Raw genomic sequence first — 26,425 nt, forward strand, 5'->3', positions numbered from 1 at the left:
ATGAACACACGAAATGTGAAGAATCTGTTATTTAATATTTAGTATTTTAAACATTTATTTAGTGTGGTTTGTCTGTGCCATCTGTTTTAAAATATGCCTTAAAACCTGACACAGGCTTCAAGCCGTCAAGAAGATGAACAAGTGGTCCTTGTCAGAACAGATGAGAGTGGAATGGCATGGCCTGTGACTGGACCAGCTGAACCACAAGAGGCAAAAGGAGGACGGAGAAAGCGACAGATGGTAAGTTTTACAAGTGTGAGTATTAAAGTGTAATTATTAAATAATTTTGTAGTTTTACTTTGGTGATGCCATAATTAATGAGTGTCTTATCAGAATGTCAATAGGTAGCTAAAATGTTTCTTTCAGAAGATGATTGTAATTAAGTGCTAGAGTGCATATTTATTAAGCATATATTAAGTTTATTTTCAGATTGTATTTCCCTAGGGATCACTTTACAGCTTACTTAAATGCACATTCATGGAAAAGTAGGTTTTTCAAGTTATCACGATCTCTTAGCCAAGTAGTTTATATTCCATAAAGTTATGTAAATAATGAAGATTAGCAGAGCTGAATATTTCCAAAATAAGAAAGATTTTACGAAGATACTCAGGGGCTAATTTTACTTTTCTTCTAATAAAAAAAAATGACTACTGCTAGTAATAATAATCATGACCCAATCTTTGTAAGAAAGTGCTTTGGGGAACAAGAAGTTTGTTCTTGATTAGCAGGACAGATCATTTTGCAGCAGTGCTATGGAGGAGCAAAAGGCATAAGAGACCAAGGAATTTGTTGTCATCCTCCTGTTGTTTCCATTTTAGAAAATGCCATCTTGCTGTGTGTTAATGACCATTCCCTGTGCTCCTTCAGAATTTAGTTAAGTCGTAAGCTAAAGGACATCTGTTCTCTTGTGCGCTCTGTCTAAGATGGCAACATTTCCCAGCAGAGGTAGCATATTCATACAAGTTTTCAGTACACTCTGTGATTACTGTGTTTCAGTAGTATCTGTGATGTTACAAAAACTTTTGAATTGTCAATAATAAAAATTACTTTTTAGAATATTTCATTTTTGTGAGCTTATTAACTGTTTCAGTGAATTACTCTACATCTTCCCTGAGTGATAATGTTGTAGCTCTGATACCTTAAGGATATAAAGGATATAGTGATTGTGGAAAGAGGCTACATTTTTATTTATACATACTGATGCAGTTGAAGAAGGGGAAGATATTATTTTCCTTAGATAAAATGAAGCAGTCAACCCAGTTGTTTCAGATGTGCTTAGCTTGATTCATGATTCTTTAAACTTGTTGAAATTATTAGGATCTGAATTTTATAGCTGATCTTTCTCATTAGGTAAATATTTATTTTTAATATGTTTGTTTCCAGGTCCCTACTCATGTAGATAAAGAGAGAGTACGGTATTTTCAGGATGATGATAATACGGACCTGAAGGATTTGGTCAAAAACGAGAAGATGAGGACAGCAGAGGATCAAAACTCACTGTTCATGCGTATGGCATCAAAGGTAATGTGTCGTGTGTGTGTATTTCTAATTAAACATGTCATTATTAGAAATATCAAGGAGAATATGAGGCCTGAGTGCTCTAGGTATGTTGCTTTTGGTTGAGAATTCTTACTGTCTTGAGTAGTAATTAAGTCTGTTGTAATATGATCCTCGAGATGTCATCAAAGTGATGGAAACCTGCACACATGCAGGAAATGTGGTGTATTCAGTTCCTTCATAGATGTGTTTGCATTGTTCCTTTGCCTGTAGAATTTGACATGGTTGAGGTGAACACTTTTAAAGTGCATTGTATATTAATAACTTATGCCCAACAAAGCAGATTTTCCCCAGATTAGTGACAGAGAAAAGCACAATTTTCTTTGTGTTTAGAATGTCACTTATATCTAGAAGTTAAAAGAGTCAATGAGATTTGAAGCAAACTACATGAATTTTCATCAGGATGACTTGGATAATGAGATAATTCATGCTTAAAGGCTACACAGATTTATGCAGTATGGTTCCACGAGTGATTCCACTTTTAAGAGCAACAAGCTCACAGACAGATTCTGCAGCCCAAATGGAATGATTATTTTCTGTCATCCAAACTGAGTTATAAGGCATACTTTTTGCACTTGATATGCAAGTGTTTGACAGGACGATTTCCAATACCTACAACATATGGTTTCTCTAGCATACTTCAATTTTTACTATGCTACTGCCCCAATATTTTATGCATCACCAAACAGGTTCTGAAAAAGATTGTTTGCATGGAATTAAGTATCATCACAGACAAAATTTTATTTTTCCATTTATCTGAGGCAGACAAGATCCCAGAGAGTAGGTTTTGGTTTGTTGGGTTGTTTTTTTGTTGGTTTTTTTTTTTTTTTTTTTAATTTTTGAAAATTAGGCTTCATCAGATGGAACTTAAAATAATTGTAAAAGACATGATAGTGCCAGTAGAAAATATTTAGCTTAATACCATAAACCTTCTGGCAGGAAGTTCTTCTGGAGAGATTATCTGAACTTAGTGTGGTTTATGCATCTTCTCATTCAACTGCCTCTGGTAGAAGTTCTCATTCTATTCCACTGACATACTCAAAAAAAATCATACCCTTGGGGTCCAGTTAAACTAACATGACTTGTTGCCAGTATTTAATTTCTTTCTTTACCTTCCTGTCCTAAAAAAAACCCAAACACACAAAAATTTTCTTCATGACTTGTGCAGTGATGCAAACTGTTAGCATTTATTAATCAGCATATCTGTCATGCAAACACTTTAAAGTAAATGGAGGTTTAAGGACACAGTCAAACTTTGTACTGTCCACATCAAATGATAAAAAGCATAACAGAGAGAAATGCCATTTTCTCAAGGACCTTCTTCATCTTGTGTTGTTTTGTCTCCATTAAATATTCTCGTTATGAGAGATAACTTTCATGATAAATGGTGCTTGGGGGGCATGTGTATGAATGTCTATATTAAAACATAAGTGGAATGGATTTAAAAGAAATTCTTTAACTCACATATGGGCATTGAAGGTGAGTTTGTAAATCCATATCAGCATGTCATTCTGAAATTACTATTAACGTGCTCAATTTGTTCTCTGTTTAGTGCTTTCGTTGTGGCTGCTTCCACTGAACAGTTTAGAGGGTTGCTTTTTGTGCTCTTGACTCTTTTCAGGGATGTGTAAATAAAACCAGGCTAATTTGAGCTTCCTGAGTTTTGGTAATAGCAAACATTTGCAGTGCCCCTATGAAGACATAGTAGGAAGTGCTTTCAAAAAGAGAAATTTTTTTTTGCATGTATTTTTCCAAATGCAAATAAAAGGCCATTCAGACTTTTTTTCTGAGAAATGTGTGTATTTATCCAGTAATTTGCTTGTCTTGCCTTTGGACTTTCTAAACTTTTTAAAAAATATAGTTTGTCTTTTGGTGTATTTATTGATTCCAAGTTTCTTCACTTCAAAATGGAAAATTACTTTTGACTCTTAGAGCCCTGAACTGTTGTTCAGCTGCCCTTGGTTTTGTTTTTGTAATTTTGACATTAATAATGCAAGAAAGACTACCAAACTTGAAGGGAGATCAAAGATTTCTATATTATTTAGTTTTGTAAGTCTTCAAAGGCAAAAATTCTGATAATTTTTCTTCGTAATTTTTTGTTCTGTTCTTTTTTTTTTTTCTATTCAATTTTTAAATGCTGATCATTTTCGAAGTTCTTGATGACTGAGACACATAATGCAAGAGCAGCTATATGAGAGATTCACTCAGCCCAGTATTCTCTATGCAACAGTGACTGCATAGGAGAAAGAGAATAAGAACAGGTCACACTTCCAGTGATGCAGCTTGTACTTTCCTGGCATTTAGCAATTTGGAGGTTTTAATGCTACCTCCTTACCTGATATCTTTCTCTGGTTTATGAATAGTTATGTGAATTGGGGATTAGACTGAATATCCCCTGTTACTTCCTTTTGGTGGCTCCTCATCTTCCATTTTATCACCTGTACCTGTTGTTAAAAGGCATGAGCTACAATTGAATTTATAGAAAACAGAAAACCACATCCTGTATGTGTAACATCTTGGGTTAGCATTCTTGTACCTGTAGCCAGCTCCTCTAGGAACTAGTTGCTTGCACTGTAAGGATTTCTGGGGCAGTGGTAAAACTTGATCAGTCTAGAAGTGGTACAGAAATGGCCTGGTACAGTATCTAGCTGTTTTAAAAATACAAATTTGGTACAAATGAGGGTAAACTTTGGGAACTGAACTTCTTTATCCATGTAGTAGAATAAAATGAAATGCAGCATTTAACTTCTGTAAAGAAGCAATTATGAAGAAACGTAGAGTCTCTTTAGTGGGAGTTTAAAATGAGTACATAAAGGGAAAATGCTTGCAGATGTATGTCACTGGCGAAAACCTTCTAAGGGAGTGAACACCCTCTCAAAACAGGATAAAACTTTGTTTGATTGTTTTTATTTAAAAATAATCCAGTGGTGGGAGAACAGAAGAAGAAAGAGCTTCTGGAGGTTGACGGAAAAGTCAAAATAAGAACCCAACCATTATTTAAAAAGTACTTCTCATGTCCAAGTAAGGAGAATGAAAAAGAGTGAGCCTAGCAGGCTTAGAAGGCAGTTTTGATGAGAATGGGGAAAAAATTATCTTGAGGGAATTTAAGTAATTATTTTGCGTTCGCTAAAAAGTAAAAAACTAGGAGTTAGATTCATTGAAAGCAAGAAACCAGCAGGAATGTGGTGTTTAAAAACGCGAGCAAGGGTTAATTAGAGCATTTAGAAAAGATAAGTGCATGCTGGAAAGACTAATGAACTATTTGCATTAATACCCTCTATAAATGAGATCAGAGCGATTGTTTTGCATGAACCGTTATTTACATGAAATAAGTGGAAAAACTGTCTCAAGTTAAATGTCAGTAAAATTAATTTTAGTTCAAATTTTTAGAAATCCAATCTTTTAAAATGAAAGTCAAATTTGAGATGAATAATAATCAGTGACTAAAACTGAATAATCCTCACTTAAGTGAGGAAGTGAGAGAAGTCAGGTGTGACATGCTCAGCTGTGAACTTATGAGTGTTATCTTTATTCACCCTGAGGAACAGAAGATGGCAAGTATAACAGCAATCTTTAAAAAGAGAACAGAGGGCAGGAGTAAGTGGTAATTTTTTTTAATTAAAGGATGTTACCAGTGGATTTGTCAGGAATTTCTTCTGTTCAGCACACAAATAAACCATTTAGAGGAAGAGATACTTTATGATCTGAGAGTTAGTTATCGTTATGTAAATATACACGACTGTCAAAAATAGAGGTCACTGTAAATTGTAGAATTTCAAACTACAAAGCTGGAATTTTTCTGACATTGTGAAACATATCTGAACTGATTCTTAAGATTCACTTTAGAGAGTTTCTTGAGAGATGTACATATTTTAGTGATGTGAGTTGTCTGTTCTATTTTAAATGCTGTTGGAAAGACATTATGGGTATAAAAGGAATTAAAATGTCTAGCTCAGACACAGGAGATTATGCTATAGACAGAAAGAGATCCCATTGTAGGTACTGAGGCAATAAATTCAGATGAAAGTCAGGGTTGATGAATGCAAAATTATGGTAGTTGTTGAAGCTGCGTGAAGCCATGACTGTGCATATACCACGAGAGGCTGTTGATGCTTGATTTGAGAGTCATTGTGAGTCTGCAAACATCATCTCCATGCTGGTGGGATTAAAAAGAGAAACAGAATTTTGGAGGTTGTGAAAAGGGAGAATTTAGAACCAATTTAAAGTGTATTAGCCTACTGTAGTGCACCCATGGTGCACCCATATCTTGAATGCTACCCACTCTGGTAATGCATACTTTGTGGTCAGAGGCACAGAATGGTGGCCATTTGAAGAAAACGTAAGTAAACAAAATTTCTTCAGCCCGGGGGGTGGGTAGGTGAGTAGGGGAAGGCAGTGGCTAGACTAGAACAACTGGCATAAGAGTTTAGTAGAAAACAACAGGTTTTGTTTGTCATGTGGGAAGTGGTCACAGAAGAGAGTTTGATGTGAATTGGGACTTCTTTTTCAGCGAAGAAGGACATTGTAGAATTTGTGCTGTAGAGCGTGAGATGCTGTGGAGGCCTTAATTATAAGTGGGAGCAAAAAAAAGGTATAGCAACTTTGTGAAATGCAGTTTCATTGGTAAATATTAAACAGGGAGATCTAGATAGGCTTTTGGCTCAGGATTTCCACAATGGTATGCTGAGCTGCAAATACATAGCAGAAGAGTCAGCTCTATGAGCTTCATTTATACTTTCCCTCATATGTTTTAACCCTTGCTGGAGATTGATTTGCCAACATAAAGCAATCACAATGGGTAAACTAGCAACTGAGTTTAGTATGTTCCGTTCTAAAGGCTTTTTTCTTTTTTTTTCTTTCTTGTTTTGTTTGGTTTTTTAAGGATAAAATTTATTAATAATTTTACATGAATGTATTATGTTTCCTGGCTTATGCAACTGCTTTATTTTAGTTTTAGAAGGCTCTGAAATTCCTATGGACTTCAGTGAGCTTTGGGTCAGATGCTATGTAATGTGGGGTTTTTTTGTTACTAGGCAAAGATGTACTATATCACATTATTTTATTAGAACAAGCTTCTTGAATGGACACCTAGCTTTTGAGTAATCTTTTAAGATTGAGCTGTATTACTTATTTACTAGCTAAGTGTACTGGAGAATCTGCTCAAAGTAGATGTTTTGTCAATTACTGTTGCAATGTCCAAATTCTAATTCATGGTACTGTAGTCCTTCTGTCCCATGCAATGTCACATTTAGGTTTCGAAGGTGTGGCTTTCATAAAAAGAAGCATCATAGATGCCAGTTGTTCTTCTCAGTTAAGATCTGAAATGCTTTTGGTAGTTTCTGTACAGGTGATTCCCAGCTCTTGTCAGCACAAAATACAATGATCTTCCCCAGATGGTGATTGTTTCTTGATCTTAAATTAAGAAACAAACTCCTAAGCATCCTGAGGTTTCCATGTCTTTCCATGTCTGTAGAATGCATTCTTATTCACGGCATAACAAGATCAGTGTTGGCGTTGAAGTGTTGGCAGCAGTCTGAAAAATTTGAGTGTGATCACAGATATTCTAGATGCTTTATTTATGTACTTTATAAGCCTTTACTACATAGAGTATCTGCATTAAGATCTGGGGCTCAGTGAGGTAGTCTTCAAAATTCTTCCATCTCTCCTCAGTGCATTCAGCAAGGTATTTTATGTCCAGCAGGAAGTCTAGCAACCAAATCTCTTCTGTCAGTTTTAGTTTGATAACATAGTACACGAATTTGACACATATGAATTAATTACTCTTTGTGCCTTCATCTGAGAAGTGGAAAAATCCACAAAAATTAATCTGTCGTGTTTCAGAAGAGCGGTGGGAGGAAACTGCTGCAAGTCTATAGGAGATCCTATCGGATGGGAGAAGGGAGATCCTGTCCCTTAAATTCTGTTCAATAATTTCATTCATCTTCTCGGTCTGAACTGACTGCAGCACTATTATTTCCTTCGTGGATTTTCCCAGGGCTTTTATCACTTTCCCAGATTATGCCAAAAAGATAATTCCAGCCACGTGGCTGTTGAGTATGGGGTAAATAGGCACTGCTCTCAGAAATGGGAATGGAATAAGAAAGTCACACTGGCATGTTTTATGGCTTTTACACATGCTCTGCTCTAGATGAGTGTTACTTTCCTGATATTTAGTGTTTTAATGGTATTTCAAATGAGATACAGGCTAGTTGTTATGAATCTCTGAAGATAATGACATAACTGCAGTTTTATAAAGGGAGATGGGGATGTTGAAATAGAAGGATATAATTCATGAAAGGATTAACTTTCTTAGATGGGACTTGGAAGAAATGTCAGTACACAGACTCAAAATCTCTATCCATAAAACCTCTGTCTAATCCCATTGGCATGTGAAGGTCTATATAATGTTGTCTCATACCCGACTCCCACTCAGATTCACAGACTAAGCATCTGTTGTGGTCAAGCCATATTTGTTCTCATTAAGTCTTTTTCCCTCCTGTAAGGTTTCGTTTCTCAAGAGGTCCACAAACTCAGATGGAGAGAATATGCTATCTCCTTGCTATTTGTTTACCTGTTGAGTCTTCATTTTAAATTTATATTCCGATTTATGATTCCCCTCTTGTCCATTCTTCTTTTTTTTAGTCATGGTTCTAATACAGCCCAATTGTGCTTGAGGCTATTACCTCCTGTTACCTTTTGGCTTCTGTTCAGAGGAGGCTGATGTGGACATCAGTTACCTCGGACGGTTTGAAATAGAGCCTCTCCCACAGCCACCCCATGCATGCTATTATGTCACATTTATTAAGCTAATGAAAAAGGCCCTGTCACGTGAAAGGTGGGAGTTTAGATTTTCAGTTGTCGGTCCCTCAGGAAAGTTGAGACAGTCTGTCAGCATCTCGTAAGGAGACCCTTTGCCAATAGATTCACAAGATCGGAGGTTACCAAAACCTCCCTTGTTAGTGGGAGCTCAACAGAGCCAGGACACCACAGCGGGTCCTGCCAAGGTGTTTGCCACTGCTGGCAACCGCAAGGACTTGCTTTAACAGGAAGTTTACAGGAAAGTTTACAGGAAAACACTTTTTATTAATACAAATTGTGACAAATTAATAAGGTTCGAAGGTTGTCGGTGGTAGTGTCTACTGCAAAAATATGTTTTAAAGCAATGTACGTATATTAAGCAAGCACAAGCTCTGATATGAAGCAATCTAACTAATATGCTATGGGGTGAGCACAAGCAAAAGCTCTACTCCTAAAAGCAGCATTTTACATTTAACACGCATAGAGTATATTTCTCATCCAGGGCATCCCTCTGGGGGAGGAGAAGACGGACTCAGCCCATTGATCCCAGCAGTTTCGGTGGAGGTCTTCTCCCACTTTCTCCCTATCCCCAACTTACTTTTATACTATTTTCTTTATATTTGGGAGGAGTTTGAGTGTGTCTAGTCACAAATACCTTTTATTTCTGATTGGTGTATTTAATGGGAGGGGGAGCGGTGGTTGTGGTTTGGCACCTGAGGAGGAGTTTGACACGGTTGTTGCTTTCAGCAGCAGAACATCTTCATTCTCCCTTATCAGACAGATACTGTATGGTCTCAGTACCACAATGTTCTCCCATTCTGTTGGGATTAGAATGGAGGGGGGCCACATAGCCTCCACTTTGTTCCACACTCCGTTCTGTTTCTGTGAGCAGATGTTTATCATTGTACTGGGGAGCATGTCAACCTCAGTCCATCAGGGAGCTGCAGCTGCTTTTTACCTTAAAATTCTGAATCCCCTCTAGGTTTAACTCTATCCATCATCCCACAGGCCCAAATCTTTAATTTACAGTGGTGAAAAAAGCTTTCTTCAAACAAAAATTTAAACTCCAACACTAATCTGTTTGATATATGGAAAAAAAGCAGGCCTTAAAGTTTGGTTCTTTCATGTTTCACTGTTATGTCTAAAGGAAAAAAATCCACCTGTTTGAAGTTACAGTGTTTTTACTTTTAACTTTATTCAGCTTGGAAAGCAGTTTGGGTTCTTACTATTATAGAAGCATGACAATAGGATTAAAAAAAGTCAGCAAAACATTTGAAAACTGTTGTGGTTTTTTTTTTTTTTTTTTTTTTTTACATTACAGTTTTAGAGTACAGAATATGTGTGAAGTCTTAGGTTTTCACTACTGATAGCTTTAAGTACCCTGTAGTTCCTTCAGCTCTTGACTGTTGTAAGTAGTTCGATTTTCCAAAATTCATGCTGTTAAGACATATAATTCTTTCACTTATGTCAGTAGATGCTTGTGGGTGTATAGAGACTGATTTCCAGAACATTACCTCAATAGCAATTACCTTCTATTTGTATGTATAAATTCTGCTAAGGCATTTCTGTTCTTTTTGATTATGTTTTACTAAAAAACAGTGAGAATGATTATTTTGTGTTGCTCATCAGGCCATTTTAATTTTGGCCATAAACTCCTTTTATTTAAAAGTCTCTGCAGCAATCCCTAACATGAATTTCAGCAGTGAAAAATACAAAACTTTATTAATAATGCTGACCTTCCTTTATGGATTTAGCCAAGAGATATGCTGGTATTACAGGTTTGCAAAAAGGGTTTGCATGTTACCTTTCATTGGTTCTGTAAAATGGAAAATTGCTTTCAGCCTTATCATTTTTACTTGCTGTGCAAACCTACCTGTTGCACAGCTTTGCATTTCCATCACCATGAATCAAAATAATAGTCTAGAAAAAAAATTTAGAAGCTAAAGTGAAAAATGCAGAACGCTTGCTGCTACTGTTGTTATGTAATAAAGCTTTTTCTCCTCTTTCTTCACATAGTGAAGCCATTCTGGTACACTAGTTAATAGACATGATAAAACTCTAACAGAGCTCTAGTGCACTGTTGTTTTTTACATTTACTTAGAGATCATGTTCATGGTTTGCTGCAAAAAAGTTAATATGAAAACCCAAGACAAAATAATTTCAAACACCTTGTTCTTTGACTGCTACATTTCAGTTCAGTGCAGTAAACAGTTTTCTGTGAATATTGAGTGGACACAAAGTTAAAGCTGTTACTGCATTTGGAAACAAATCAGCAGCAGTCACAGCTGGATTAGGAAAGAAAACCTGGGAACAGTAAGAACTATGTAGTTGCAGCCCATTTTAAATGAGTGCATAAGCATTCTTCTGGAATTATGTTAGAATTACAAGATGTGTCGCAAATGAAGACTTGTGCAGAAGAGTCTTTTCTAGGCATTAAAATTATGGCCAGGGTTAACTGTAAAGTTAAATGCTAATAACACTTTTAATAGCAGAATTCTATGTCTGAAGGTATTTTGTTTGGTTGACACTTCATTTCATTGACTTGAATATAAAGTTTTATCTGTCCTATTAGCTAATTATAACAAAATCTGCAGTTTTAATTTCAAATAGAAACAAACCATTGAGCAGTACTCTGTTGTCTCTTTATTGCTTGACCTCTGCTGCTCAAAGGTAGTCCTGAACTACCTTGCTCATCGACATGGCTGATAACCTTTTCCTGTCAGTGACATAGGCCTTGAAAGCACTCTATGCGTTGATATGTTAAAATCTTTTGATACTATGTATTTAGAATATTATTTCCCTGGGATGATAGGTGTTGGAAGTGCCTGTTTCCTGAATTATATGTTGAATTAAACCTACAAATTTAGATGTCTGTGCTTGCAGGGAGATCAGAGTTGTAGTAAAGTTTACATTATAATGTTCTACCTTGATTTGGCTTAAGCAAATGCTATTTGAAATCAGAAAGACTTTTCAGAGGTGATCTTGTTGTAACAATAGGTGCCAAATGCTGAATAAATTTAAATGTAATGAGATGTATTCTTATGTCTCTGAGGTTTGTATTCTAAAATAATAGTTTATTCTCCTTTATCGCAGCTTCCCAAAATATATTATGATACAATATTCCACAAATATTAATTCTGTCATTTAAAGTTGAAGACGTCAGTGTTGCCATGGCAATTTAAACCCAAACTGATACATTTTATACAATCTATAGCTTTTTTTTTCCCCACAAATTTCCCAAGCAGAAGCACTTTTATTAGCTTATATGGAAGTAACTCCAGCTATGATTGCGTTAGCAAGAAGACAGGAAAAGCAAAAGTTCAATAGTTGCATACAAAATGGAACAAGCAAATAAGCAGAAAAATAACTGTACAAAAAAAGCTGAAAATAGCCAACACTGGAACCATACACGTGTCTTGTGTTGCCGTGCTAATTGTGTTTAATAGAATTTCCTGTTTTATCCACAAATTTGCAGAAGGGGAAAAAATTGTACTTGAGGTATTATATAGTTATAATCTCTGATGATTAGGAGTTCCGTCTCTTAGCATTTCCTTTCAGTATCACAATGATATTAAATTCTTAAGTAGGGCTTTTTTTTCCGAAGGGCCACCCAAAGAGCAAGTGAAAGCAGCAGAGGGAGCGATAAGAGACACAACGCCCAGCACACTTCAAATGTAGCGTGTAGGCAGCCAGCAGTGTATAAGACTCCAGGGGTTTTACTGTGGAATAAAAAAAGCAGAATTGGTTTAAAATTAAACTGTGAGATACAGTTCCAGTGGTCTGAACGTATGTTGGCAGAAAAAAGAGACTGACCCTGCAGTCTACTGTGTACAGGTCTGCAAGAGTTACTTTAGGAAGTAGCCCAGTGCCCAGGTGCCTGATGGCTTCACTAACATAACAAATTAAAAAGGACATAAATTATTTTATAAACAGAATGTTATATAATGAAATTATTCATGTAATATAATCATATTGTTTGTGGTAATTATCATGTTAAGGATTTAATCAGCAAATAACAACATTGTAATTTTTCCCTCTCTCAAATCATTCTCCTGTATGCATAGTCAGATGCTAATTTCTTTCTAAAGCCCTATGCTGAATGGTTAGAGATCTCTCTCCTTTTTCTTGGGTTTTGGCCACATTTGCACTGTATTTGAGCTGTCCAAATGAGATCCCACAGGACTTCTGAGAGAAGTTTGGATGCCTTCCCTGACTGCTGTTTAAATGTTTGTGTATTACAGGCCTTTCTTGGCCAGGGCAAGCAAAATTGTGATGCTGTTCTGTTGATTAAACCAAAAGTGCATTCTGGTTGTGGAAAATGGACCATTCTTTATTGGATGTGGAGGGAATATAGTTACCAAAGATAAGGGAAAGGCTGAGGTACTTAACACTTTCTTTGCCTCAGTTTTCAACAATAAGACAGATCGTCCTCAGGATAACTGGCCTCCTGAGCTGGTAGACACAGATGGGGAGCAGAATAGCCCCCCCGTAATCCAGGAGGAAGCAGTTAGTGACCTGCTGAGCCACTTGGATCTTCACAAGTCTATGGGACCAGATGGGATCCATCCTAGGGTGATGAGGGAGCTGGGGAAGAAGTTTGCCAAGCTGTTTTTCCATCATTTATCATCAGTCCTGGCTCACTGGGGAGATCCCAGATGACTGGAAATTGGCCAATGTGATGGCCATCCGTAAGAAAGGCTGGAAAGAGCATCTGGGAAACTACAGACCTGTCAGTCTGACCTCGGTGCCCTGCAAGGTGATGGAGCAGATCATCTTGAGTGCAATCACACAGCACCTACAGGATGGACAGGGGATCAGACCCAGCCAGCACGGGTTTAGGAGGGGCAGGTCCTGCCTGGCCAACCTGATCTCCTTTTATGACCAGGTGACCCACCTGGTGGGTGAGAGGAAGGCTGTGGATGTGTCTACCTGGACTTCAGCAAAGCCTTTGACACCATCTCCCACAGCATACTCCTGGAAAAGCTGGCAGCCCACGGCTTGGACAGGGGCCCTCTGTGCTGGGTTAGGAACTGGCTGGAGGGCTGGGCCCAGAGAGTGGTGGTGAACGGGGCTGCGTCCAGTTGGCGACCGGTCACTAGTGGTGACCCCCAGGGATCAGTGTTGGGTCCAGTTCTGTTTAATATCTTTATTGATGATCTGCATCAGGGGATTGAGTCCATCATTAGCAAATTTGCAGATGACACCAAGTTGGAGGCGAGTGTCAATCTGCTGGAGGGTAGGAGGGCTCTGCAGAGGCACCTGGGCAGGCTGGATAAATGGGCTTAATCCAGCGATACGAGGTTCAACAAGGCCAAGTGCCAGGTCCTGCACTTTGGTCACAACAACCCCCAGCAGCGCTACAGGCTGGGCACAGAGTGGCTGGAGAGCAGCCAGGCAGAAAGGGACCTGGGAGTTTGGATTTGACAGGAAGCTGAACGGGAGCCAGCAGTGTGCCCAGGTGGCCAAGAAGACCAATGGCATCCTGGCCTGGATCAGGAACAGTGTGACCAGCAGGACCAGGGAAGTGATTCTTCCCCTGTACTCAGCACTGGTGAGGCCACACCTGGAGTACTGTGTCCACTTCTGGGCCCCTCATTTTAGGAAGGGTATTGAGGTGCTTGAGTGTGTCCAAAGAAAGGCAATGGGGTTGGTGAAGGGACTGGAGCAGAAGTCCTATGAGGAGAGGCTGAGGGAGCTGGGGTTGTTTAGCCTGGAGAAGAGGAGGCTCAGGGGAGACCTCATCACTCTACAACTACCTGAAAGAAGTTGGTCTCTTCTCCCAGGCAAAGTAGGACAAGAAGGCACAGTCTTAAGCTGCATCAGGGAGATTTAGGTTTCACATTTTGTTCACAGAAGGAGTGATTTGGCATTGGAATGGGCTGCCCAGGAAAGTGGTGGATTCTCTGTCCCTGGAGGTGTTTAAGAAAAGACTGAACACAGCCAGTCTCAAGTGCCATGGTCTAGTTGACAAGGTGGTGTTCAGTCATAGGTTGGACTCATGATCTCAGAGGCGTTTTCCAACCTAGTTGATTCTGTGATTCTGTTGGATGGTAGAAAGGATGCAGTTGCACAATTACGCTGTGAGACGTGGGAGGCAGTGTCATTTTGCCTGGTGCTAAGAGTCCTAAAGCCTGTGTGTTAATCAGTGCTTGCCAAAAGAGAAGGGAAAGTTGGAAAAACGAGGGTGCATAGGAAGGAAGAACATGGCAGATAAGCCCAGAACAAAGTAAATGAAATAGGAAAAAGAAGACTGGGGACTGTAGAGATGATCTGTCTAAGCATGTCATCTTAGCTCAGCTCTCAACTTTGGCCAGTGTCTGATAGAAAAAAGGACTTCAGGTGCATTGCCTTTATAGATATCTGAATTTCCTGTTTTAGGAATTTTAGACAATTCAATGATGTTTTGTAGGACATCCTGACTTTAAACTGATATATCAAAGCAACTTCCTGCTTCTTTCTGATCTCTGTACAGCACCTGAGCAGGAAGGACAATACTAAGCAACATAAGTACAGTGAGGGAACTAAATGCACAACTTCATGCACTGACTTTCATGTTTAGCGGGTGTGGTGCTGCATCTGTGATGCAGGACAGCAGCTTTCCAGCAACTCTAGTACATCAGCATAATTCCTTCTTTGGATGTGTACTAACTCTGTCTTTTGAATGGAAGAAGATATGTGTGAAAGAAATCAGTTTTTAAGTTGTTACTTGCTTTCCTAATGACATTTTGGAGAACACTTTCTTCTTGTTCTTTCAATTCTCCTTTAACTTTTTTGGAGAGATTTAGTTATAGCCCAATAATGCAATTGGCAGAACACATTGGGCGCCTTATTGTTCAAATTGGAGTATAAATGTTTTAAAAGAGAATTTCCATTTTCTTCCTGAATAACTTTTTTTAAAAGACCAGTATTTAGAGTAGTAGTTGAAGAGTACTCTGTAATCTGCCATGGTAGCAGCTACATTGTATTTTATTTCACTTTTGACACTGATATTTGGCATTTGTAGGACTTGAGAGGTAATCGTATTTAAGGAATTCTAGCTTTTAAAATTTTTATTTTTTTTTATTGGTACTGACCAGGAATATGTTAGTCATGTTCATTGCTACTTTTGCAGTATTGCAGAGTTAAGTGTCATTAGTGTTTGTTTGGATGTTTGTTTTTAAGACAGAAAACATTTCTGAATAGATTTTCCCACTTATATATCTTATTTCAGTAGAAGTATGAATTCTTGCTGGATGATATTTTTGCCTGATTTTCATTTTCTGTACTTCCTGAACTGTTTTGAGGTACGTTGGAAGGACACTGTGGTAATAGGAAAGTTGCAAAAAAATTCTTATTCCTTTCATGGCTGCTATTAAAAGTGAAAATATATCTTATTTTAACACTCTTTTAAAGTAATCTAAAGCATGTGATAAAACACATCAAGAAATGAGGATTCACAGGAGCAGGGTGACCATCTGTAACTTGGTCTCTTTGTCTCAGAAGTGCAATTTAATGGCACTGTGAATTAATGTGCTAGACTTACGACCTGAATAAAAGTCTTATAAACATCTCTTTAAAGGTATGAAAAAGGGAAAAAAGTAGCCTGTTGTTTTTACACTTTGTCCTTGTCTGTTTTTATTCACCAAGGGAAGGGGATAGTTCTTGAAGAGCATCCAAGTGGGCCTGAATTATTAATGACTAGGCTTTTTTTATTGCACGAGTAGGTTGAACTTTTTTCTAAGACCTTGCTTACTTCAAGCACTTACTTAATGTCTTTGAAGTTGGGGTGTTGGTTTCTTGAACTGCATTGCATTCTTATTATCTTCTGTTATTCATTAATATTGCAGTAGGATCTATAATTTTGTTCCTGGTAGAGACTCTGTGGTAGAGGTAATCTGAACCTGATCTGTGAATATACCTTCTCTGAATATCCCTTTACTATGTCTTTTCTCCCCAGAATTCTACATTTCGGCCTACCGTTTCTTGTTTTTTTACTTCTCCAAAGTAAACTTAGGTTTATTTTACTTCCTTCCCCAATATGCTTCATCTAGGTCTGTTGACCAACATATATTACATCTTAAACCAAAAGTGCAGTGTTGTCTGGGTCCCATGGCCTCTAGCTGTATGAAGAACACTTCTACACATCTTATTATTTCCAGGAAAAATCCAAAATTTTTTTTAAGACTCTCCACTGGTTTGCTCTAGCCTGATACACATACCTTGGGTGGGATCCAGGCTGCACTAGGAGCTTACACTGAATTTGTTGTGGAGACACTTGTACCATTTCTTTAGCAATTCTTGGAGCAGAACTACTCATACATAAAAATGCCAAGACTGAAGAACCAGCACCTCCAATATCAAGAAATCTGTATAGCATACTGGTTTTTTTCTCCCTGTCATTTTGATAAGCAGATGACTGAAACTATCCAAGATAAAAAATCAAATATAGCATGAAAATATTGCAGCACTGGGATTTCATTTAAAGTGAAAAATTTGAAAAAATTCTTCTGAGTGCTCTTTACATTTGCTTTAGCTCTAAGTTTTGACTGTTTAGGGTATTAATGGTACATAATTTTAAAGTTGTGTAGAGTGGTCAAAGCAGAAAATGGAGAAGTACTTTCCCAAGTCATTTAAAAAGTTAATATTTGCAGTCAAGATTTGCTAAGTCTTGATTTAGGCAAGATGCCATGGGATTTGTTTTTAATCCCCCAAAATATTTATAAAACCTAATTTTATATATATATGTGTATGAGTATTCTGTGAGTTATGAAGCTTAGTGAATCTACTGCCATTTGGGTTTGAGTCCCATGATCCCCATAATTTCCTTTTCATTCATTGTCTCACTTCTTACTATGTCCTCTGTCTCCTTGTGTCTCCTTCAGTTCCTCCAGTTTATGTCTACAGACTCCATCCCTTTCAAATATCATTTAGGTGAGAGGTGAGACATATTCAGTATGTGTAGGTTTCTACTGTATTATCTACTGTATTAAGATCCTGTATTATCCTGAAGACTGTCTTCACATCAAATTTGGTATTTTCAGAGTTTCCTTTGACATGTGGCACATTTAACTAAAATACAGCAATGAATGAGCAAACACAAAACCTGCAAATCATTCAGCCTTGTTTCTGGTGTTGTGCTAGTTGTGTTTGTTATTTGTATTTAGAAACAGGTGCACTCAGAAAAACTTACTATTGAAGGGAAAGACTGCTTCCTTCACAAAGTGGCTTAGTACTGTTCATTTAATAAGAAACACTGTTGGCATATTTTCACAGAATGTGAATATGAGTTGCAGAGTCATGGCCTAGTTATTTCACAAAAGATGATTTAATGGTAGTTGTAATAGGAGAGGAGGAGCAGAAAGGAGAGGGAAAGATATATGATAATATATGATATAAAAAATTGGACACGTATTTAAAGATAGCTGAAGTTATGTAGAAATAATATTGAAATACTTAGCCCTTAACTTGAAATGGAATATAGTAATATGCTGTTCTCACTGCTGTCACGCATCTATATTTTAATATCTGTGCTGCCTGAGATTGTGTATGACTGCTCTCAGGAGATGCACCTGATGATTGCATCTACTGCAGATGCTATATGAGGGGAAGAATTGCTGCTGCTTACATCCTTTATGCTTTTCTCATTAGAAGATACTACAAAGAGCTAGGTATATTTTTTCTTGCTTGTTTATATATATTTGCAATTTTTCTTTGTATTCTTTCAGCTCATGGAAAAAACTGACAGAGACTACTACACTCTGGATGACATGTTTGTTTCCAAAGCAGCCAAAAGAGCACGTAGTGGGGAAGAGGAAGAAATACAAAGAAGAAAAGCAATACAGGAGCACCAGCAGCTTGCTGCACGCATGGAAAAGTGCCCATATTGTTTTGATAGCAGTGCACTTTCTAAACATCTTATTATTGCAATTGGCACCAAGGTAAGAAAATAGCAATTAACAAAATGTAGAAATAAAAAAGAAATTATGTTAGAGGGCTTTAAGAATGAAATTGCTTCTATGGAATTATTTGTGGTTCTGTATCTTATTTTCCTTGCCCTTCCAGTTGCTTCCACAAATTCGTCAAGGGTGAGGGAGAAAAAGATATAAATCTCTCATGACTTTTAAAGCTAATCTTTGCTATCAGAATTTGTGGAAAACAGGAGCAATAATGAAAGATCTCAGTGCGGAGATTAAACTGTAGGTGGATTTGTGGAAGACTAAATCACACTTCACTAGAGGAAATTTGAACTGGTCAAGAATTGTATCTTGATATCAAAGAAAATTAAGTGCAGAATTCCATTTTTAAGCTTAAAATCCTTTGAAATAGAAGTTTGGTTTGGAAACCTTCCGGTTTCTGTAAGTGCTTTTAAAAGTTGCATAAATATTTGTATTTATAACATCTGAAATGCCTCAGTATAGCCTTTTCTGTCATTTTTTTCTCCAAAGTTTTCATTTATTATTGATGTTTTTATTTGATCGACAACTCTTTATAGGCCAAGGAATTAAATGCATAGATGTGTATTATGTACATTGTGTTTTTTGTTTTTAGTAGAGACTATAAATTCATACAGATCTGTGTGTATATAATCTGTGCTTATATATATGTTTATGTGTCTAATAGGTAGGTAAGTGTAGAGAGTGTCCTGGTTTTGCCTGGGATGGTTAGTTTTCTTCCCAATAGCTGGTACAGTGCTGCGGTTTGGATTTAGGATGAGTATAATATTGGTAACACACTAATGTTTTGAGTTGTTGTTAAGTAGTGGTCAGGGATTCTTCAACTTCTCATACTGTCCTGCCAGTGAGAAGGCTGGAGGGGCACAAGAAGTTGAGAGGGGACACAGCTGGGACAGGTGACCGAAACTGACCAAAGGAATATTCTTTATCATATGACATCGTGTTCAGTGTATAAACTAGAGGGAAAGCTGGCCAGGGGCCACTGCTTGGAAAATGGCTGGGAATCGATTGGTAGGTGGTGAGCAATTGTGCTGTGCATCATTTGCTTTCTAGGTTGTTGTTATTGTTGTTGTTATTTTGATTATGCAATTTCCTGTCCTTTTAAACTGTCTTTATCTCAACCCAAAAATTTAAATTTTTTTTCTGATTCTTTCCCCTGTCCTACTGGGGGCAGGGAGTGAGTGAACAGTTAGGTGATGCAGCCAGGATAAACCATGACACAGAGTATGCATTTCACTTATATATATATATATGAAATACTTTATTGAAAATGCAGGCTGATATTTATCTATATTAAAAAATATTGGAATTGCCTAAACAGTGTGCTTTCGTAATAGTTATGATACCACTTGGTTTATAAAGCTGATATTACTGCCTTGTTGGTGGAACTACTGTTTGGATAATACTAATTCATTTGAGCTACTGGTGGATAATGGGATCTTTCAAAAAACGCTAGAATTACTAATACCTTGCTGTGATTAGGAGATAATGGCTTCTATTGGTTTGAATTTAGCAAATGATGAATTTCCTAGCTTCAGCAATGGAAGGTTTTTAACACTTGAAAAATTGGCACCTCAGTTTTTCTTTGCTTTTCGTAGGTGTACTTGTCTCTACCAAGCAACCAGTCCCTTACTGAAGGTCACTGCCTGATAGCCCCTCTACAGCACCATACTGCAGCCACTCTTTTGGATGAAGACATCTGGGAAGAAATCCAGGTCAGCTGAGAAACTGTCTCCTGTCTTCTGACAGTTCTGTAAAACAATTTTTTTTTTAATAATAATATACTTGTCATAAGTACCTATTTTCATAATTTGCAGTCTGGCAGCTATTCTCTGATTCCACTAAGGGGCAGAACGTTCTCACATTATGGATGAAAATCAGTGGTCAAATATTAAAAGAGAAGCAGGGTAAATACCGAGGAAAATTTCCGATTCATAAGCTCTAGAAGAAGTTTCTTGGAATGTTGCAGAACATGCATTGTTGGAGGTCTTTGAAAAGGAACATCTTTTGGGGATGAATTAGCTCATTCCTTACAGAAAGTGGAATAACTGGCTTCACAGGATTTTCTTGGGAGTGCCAAGTAAAAGCAAGGATTGTCAGAGCAGGCAGATCACTTAAAATTAAATACAAGCTGAAAATATATTGTTTATATATCCTCAGTTTTTTAAACTCATGTGGGGTTTGGGTGGATATCACTTGAAAGAGAACGATGTTACTCTTAAAATCAGTGTTATTATCCAGTTTTCTACCTTCCTTGAAAAGAATTATTAGAATAAAGTGCCAAGCATGATGGCCTGTGCTTTCCAACTGTCTTATGAAGACATTTTGAAGATTTGGAGTTCTGTTTTCTTTGGAGATGGAAAATCAAGGAAGGGATATAACAAGCTTCTGCCTCAGATATTCACAGTGGTTGTCAATCCCCCACTGCCTGCCATCAGGATTATTACAAGGGGAAAACAACTTACAACCTCTTATATTGAAATATTGGAGACTATTTCAGACTAGAGAATAGCTTCATTGTTCCAGTTGCTGAGATTTAAAACTGGCATGATTCATAAGTTTGAAATAGTTTAAGTAATGTTGGTCTTACCTCAAGCCTGGCAGGTAGATTCTCTGACTTTCCAAATTTGCTCCCCACATTGATTCTCATGGCTGATTGTAATTTTTATACAGTTTTTCCTAGTAAATTATGCTCCCCTTCAACCCCCTCTTCAACCCAGAGGTAGGAAAAGGAGTTCTGTTGTGTATGACAGAAAGACCTAAGAAAGTTGGATAAGAAGCAAATAAATGCAAAAAAAAGGATCAGGAGGAACAAAAGAGCATGGGGGAAAGTGATAAATATGTTTATCCTAGAACTTCTCTTTATCCTAACCTCTTAACTAAATAATTATAATTTTTCTAAATTTGTATGAGAAGGAAAATAGGATAAAGGAAAGATAAGCAAATGCAGTTCCTGTATTTAACACTAGACTTTTACTTGCTAGAAAAGGCAACTAGTTGCTAAATCGTTATCCTTTGACCCTGTGAATGTATTCATAAACAGCTTAAACATTTCTTTAAAATAAAGTACTTTGGAAGGTGATGGACTCAGATGAATTATTTTTTTTCCCCAGCTTCTATGTAATTCAGTAGGAGGAGTCTGGAAGGCTTTAGCAAAAGTATGAGCAGACAGTCAGTGACTAAATTTTCTGATGCCAAAATGTATATTGCTGTTGAAGGGAAAAAATTATCACACTTCAAATATTCAAAAAATGTTGGATGGAGCACATGTTTTAGCTAACTATTTTTGCTGAGATTTTTTTTAAGATATGTTGGAGTAAAGCTAAAAAGGGTTCCTTTTACACTGTATGCCTTCAAGCACTTGAATTTAACATATTGTGTAGTTTAGACTGATGTGCTCACTTGCAAAGTAAATATGCATGTAATACTTTTCATATGAAAAGATATAAATCTTTACACGTTCTGTATTGACTGAACTGTTGCATGTATTAATGGCATGTGCATCCGAGCATAAGCCAAGCCTTCTTATTTGCCCTTATGAATGGTTTTCTCCTTTCCAGTGCAAATTATCCTTGGTGGTTTGGCCTGCTCAGAATTTGGAGGAAAAATGCATTTAAAAACAAGAAAATGCAGTTGGGGAAATATTAGCTAACATCTGCTGATATTCTAGGCTTTTGGTGGATTTGTATTTCAGTTGATATTGCAGGGTAACAACAGTAAGTGATAGTCTTTCTCAACCTTTGGTTTAGTATGTCCCTTACCTCACCACCGTTGCTTGTCTCACTGTATTTCAGAAGGTCTGGGGGTTGGAGTGAAGAGGAGAAGGCCACAAGCTATTAATTCAGAGTAGCCTGTTGCTCTGTGCTGTAAAGTTCCCTATCAGCCATGGAACACTGGGCAGTATTTTTTAACTCTGTTTCGTCAGCTGTGTTAGGGGAATGATGGTAGTGTTTTCCTGTCACAGTATGGAGCAGCTCATTATTGAGGAAAGATTCAGGACGCTAGGCCTGCTTTGAAGTGCTTAAATACCTAGTTAAGATATATATTTTACCAAATTTCTTAGCTTTTAGTTTGATTCATACTGTGCAAGATGGCGAGGGAGTGGGGAGAAGAGAGCTCAATTTCTAGACCTGTTTCATTGAAAACCTGATAGTGATTTGTTTTCCCTCTGTTTTACTTCAATACATGCTGATGTTGGTGAATATATGTTTTTACTTAAGCTAGTTTGATTCATCAGCTCCATTTAAATTAGGATAGAGATGGGATTAACCTTTAGATGGGATTAATCCTTTAGATGGGATTAACCTTTTAATGGTGTTGTTTGTATTTCTGAGCATTGTTAGTTGAAAAAGAAACAATGCAAAAAGGACAACCTATATACAAGGCTTCTACAGTTTCTGTGGTTTCTTGGCTTACACTGTGGAAATGGTATAAGGGAGCATGTATAATAAAAAGATCTTCATCTTTAAAAGCAGTTTTCAAGATCTTGAGAAACTTTCAGAAACATTCACCCTGTCAGAAAGTCAGATCTTTTGTGCATTTGAAAATAAGTCTAAATGACTCTCAGAAATCATCCCTCGTGCTTTACAATTTAGTTCAGCATCTACACTGTAAGCTACAGAATGATGCTCTGGCATATCTTGGATGCAAATACCAACTGTCAAGAGTCCTGGAGCAGCAAAAGTGAGTTGTTCTTCAGGAAGGCAAGTCAGGGGTGGATGACAGGCAAAGCAGGTGGGGAGGTCATCTCACTGACAAGGCACAGTCTCATGTACCCAGGCCAAGAGAAGAGAGCAGTTCCCATGATGGTAGACAGGGTCATACATGGCCCAGGGGTGGCCAGAAAAGTCTGCACTGATGACTTAAATTCAAGGGGAAGTCAGGGCCAAGAACTGCCAGGTATCTGGCTGGGCACAGGCGTCTCTGAAACTTAGCTCAGGCAAGGAACAAAAGTGAGGGCCTGAACTTAACTGCAGCTCCTGAATGACAGAGGCCAGGCCCACGCTTCTCACCACATGCCAACATGCCAGATGTATTAAGTATTGCATTTGTTTTACTTACATACAGTGAAGATGGTGATTACAGCCATGGCTTTCTTTTAAGGCAATGTTAATGTTTTCCTTGAAGATCAAGCATGCCTAGTGAAAATATCTTCCTTTTTTTTTATATATATTAAACTGTATAATTGGAAAGAGGAGTGAAAGGATAATGGTAACTATAGTCAGTACAAGCCAAGACATCACCTTCTTAGAAATTACAAGCTTGGGACCTACTTTTAAAGCTATGTTGTTTTATGGAGCGCTACAGTTATGAAGATTAACATAGTTTTAATTTATATTTGTGCCATAGGAAATATAGTTCATATTAAATTGCTGAATAATACAGAATTTTCCTTGTGTGATTGTTACAGTTTTCCATTTTATTGTGAGTTTATTACAAATATAATACATTAGTTAAATAATATAATGTGTCTGAAAACTTTGAAAAGTTAATTTAAATTGCACTTTTTTTTTCTTTAAACAGATGTTCCGAAATGCATTGGTGAAAATGTTTGAAGCTAAAGACTTGGACTGTGTGTTCTTAGAAACAAACATGAGTATGAAGAAACGGTATCATATGGTATATGAATGTATTCCTCTTCCAAAAGAAGTAGGAGATATGGCTCCAATCTACTTTAAGGTACACAAAAATGTTTTTTTCTTAAGTCATTTGAATGTATGTATCATAAGTCACCTATTTCCGGAAAATATTTTTATATTCCAGTGCTATTTTTGAAAAGATGTGTTCTTTGATCCTACTTCTTGATCCATTCTTTGATCATATTCCTTGATCTTAAAACAAGCCCTGTGAGGTAATTCAGTTTTTCAAGTAGTCAGTGGAAGATCTATATGTGACTGAGCACTTGTCACAAGTCTGACTGCACTGACAAATACTGGAAGAAGGTGAGAGAATTGTAGTCTCTTGAATTGCTTTAAGGATTGCAATACTTCTCACTTAAGTCCTGTGGTATAAACTTAAAACACCATATATGTGCCTTGGCAAGCATAAAATGGGAAAATAATGTCAACTGTTTTAAGTAATACCAATATATATATTGTTTCATCCCCATTTTATTTCAATAAGTCCAAATTTTACACATGTCTTAGGTCTGCGATGAATGTTAAGACAGCGTGATAGATACTTCTATCACCAGCTTTTCTGGTTTCTTTCCCCTGACCCTGTAAGAAAAGGTACATTGAAACTTTTGTCTGGAATTGAGGCCTTTCAGCAACTGGATCATGATTCACCCTTTATCAGTAATTTTTCTTTGAAATATTAGTTTTGCTTTCTGGAAATAATGTGATTGGTTTTTGATGAAGTGGAGCAAACACAGTATGATGAACAACAATGCAGTAACTTTTACCACATTTGAAACTTTCCACCTGTTAGATATGACTACTATGCTTCAGGTTCTTGAAAAACTTGTGTTTTGTCTGAATACTCAAGGAAGGAGGGAGAACAAGATTTAATGCAATGTTGTTTGCCTAAAACTTGTCTTTCAGAAGTTTGTACCATGAAAATACACAGCAAATGAAATTGAAAAGACACCTACACTGCACAATACCCAGTTCTATACTATGGAGAATACAGAATCAGCTTTAAAGGTTTTTAAGGGCAGTCAGCCTTCTAAGCTGGATTCTCCTCTTAGTGTTTAAAAAAAACCAAAACAGCTTAATATAGTGTAATGAATTCATAAAGGGGTTTGTATGGGACGAGTAGAAAGAGAATGTGACTTCGTAGTTGAAACTTGTTAGAGATGATTTGTGTAAAGCAAAAGTTAAATCTCAAAAAAAAAAAGAAATAGGGGAAATGAATAGAGTGAGTCTGAAGATACATGATGTCTTTGTAAAGTAAGTAAGTTGTGGAAATCAGAAAAGTTACCAAAAATAAAGTTACTTTTTAAGAAGTAATTGTTACTTGCTGTACAATGTACTTCACTACAGTTAGTTCTTTGCTTGCTGCATGTAGGACTATTTTCACATTTAGATAAAATGATTTTACAGAAAGCTATAATGGAGTCTGATGAAGAGTGGTCTATGAACAAGAAGTTAATTGATCTTTCTTCAAAAGACATTCGGAAATCTGTAAGTAATGAAATGTATTAAACACTGAATTTCTCAGCAAATTCTTGTCATTTTTTTTCATTACTAACTGTTTCAAAGAGAGAAGAAAGGGAACACAATTGGATTAGTGCATGAGAAGGTGGCATAGATATGGTGAGAATTAACAGTCTGACTGAACTCCTAACTGACATTAGGGAAAAGATTCTCATTTATTTCAACAGTTGGTGGACTGAGCTGCAAGCATTTGTTGAGAACAAAGCTGACACTTTGAGGACATGTACCAGCACGTTTCTAGATTAACTTTAAGAATTAAGGTAGAGCAAAGATTTGCAAATTACTTTCCTGGAGAAATTATGATATTTCTTTTTCATTGACCTACAACAACCATTTGCGTTGCTAAGTTTGTGAAGTGAAAATATAAATAGCATTATGTTTCTTTCTTTCTAAAACAAGGGAACAGTGCTCTTTCTGTCTCCTGGATACTGAGCTGAAACCTCTTTGTATAAACAAATCTTAAAGGAGCAATGCTGGATCTGTTAGGTTCAAAGATTGTTCCATCTTTTTAATATTGAAGTGGAAGATGTATGTTATATAGACTTTACCACAAGTAGTTTACTACTATGTAGTAATAACACTCAATTTTTAATAGTGTCTTTTGGTAAATATAGCACCTTTTCACTAAAAGAAGATCATAGTTTAGGAGAAAGAGGAGATGAGTTTTAACAATAAGACATGAAACCACATACTACGAAAAGGGAGATGGAGTGCAGAAGAGAAAGGGATGCAATTAATTTGCAGCAAGGGTTTAGGAAAGACTATAAACTTAAGGTGGATGTAAACAGAAGACAAAATAAGTATGTTTGGGATGTCTTCTGCTCATTGTTATTTCAGAATAGGAAAAACCAACATCTGTCACCAAAAAGTGAAGTATAATTTTCTTGACACATTGTAAGGCATTAGGACACCAGAGTTCTTGAAGAATCTTCCTAGCCATACATTTTTGTGACTATTATATGCTCATTTGAAGGTAGGCCA

The 26,425-nt window shown here is 37.0% G+C and overlaps 1 protein-coding gene across 1 annotated transcript in view; it reads left to right on the forward strand.

Annotated features, from left to right (window-relative positions):
* CWF19L2 (CWF19 like cell cycle control factor 2) overlaps positions 1-26,425 on the forward strand; it is a 70,689-nt gene that overhangs the window by 40,255 nt on the left and 4,009 nt on the right. Inside the window, exons 11-16 of the mRNA XM_027712755.2 lie at positions 115-240; positions 1,384-1,521; positions 18,060-18,272; positions 19,886-20,002; positions 23,811-23,966; positions 25,331-25,411. Of these exons, the coding sequence (XP_027568556.1) occupies positions 115-240; positions 1,384-1,521; positions 18,060-18,272; positions 19,886-20,002; positions 23,811-23,966; positions 25,331-25,411 (831 nt within the window). The remainder of the gene's footprint in view (positions 1-114; positions 241-1,383; positions 1,522-18,059; positions 18,273-19,885; positions 20,003-23,810; positions 23,967-25,330; positions 25,412-26,425) is intronic.

This window comes from Pipra filicauda, unplaced genomic scaffold (assembly GCF_003945595.2).
Source record: "Pipra filicauda isolate LSUMZ 115617 unplaced genomic scaffold, ASM394559v2 scaffold30_size5312502_pilon, whole genome shotgun sequence".
In the NCBI taxonomy this organism is placed as follows: Eukaryota; Metazoa; Chordata; class Aves; order Passeriformes; family Pipridae; genus Pipra; species Pipra filicauda.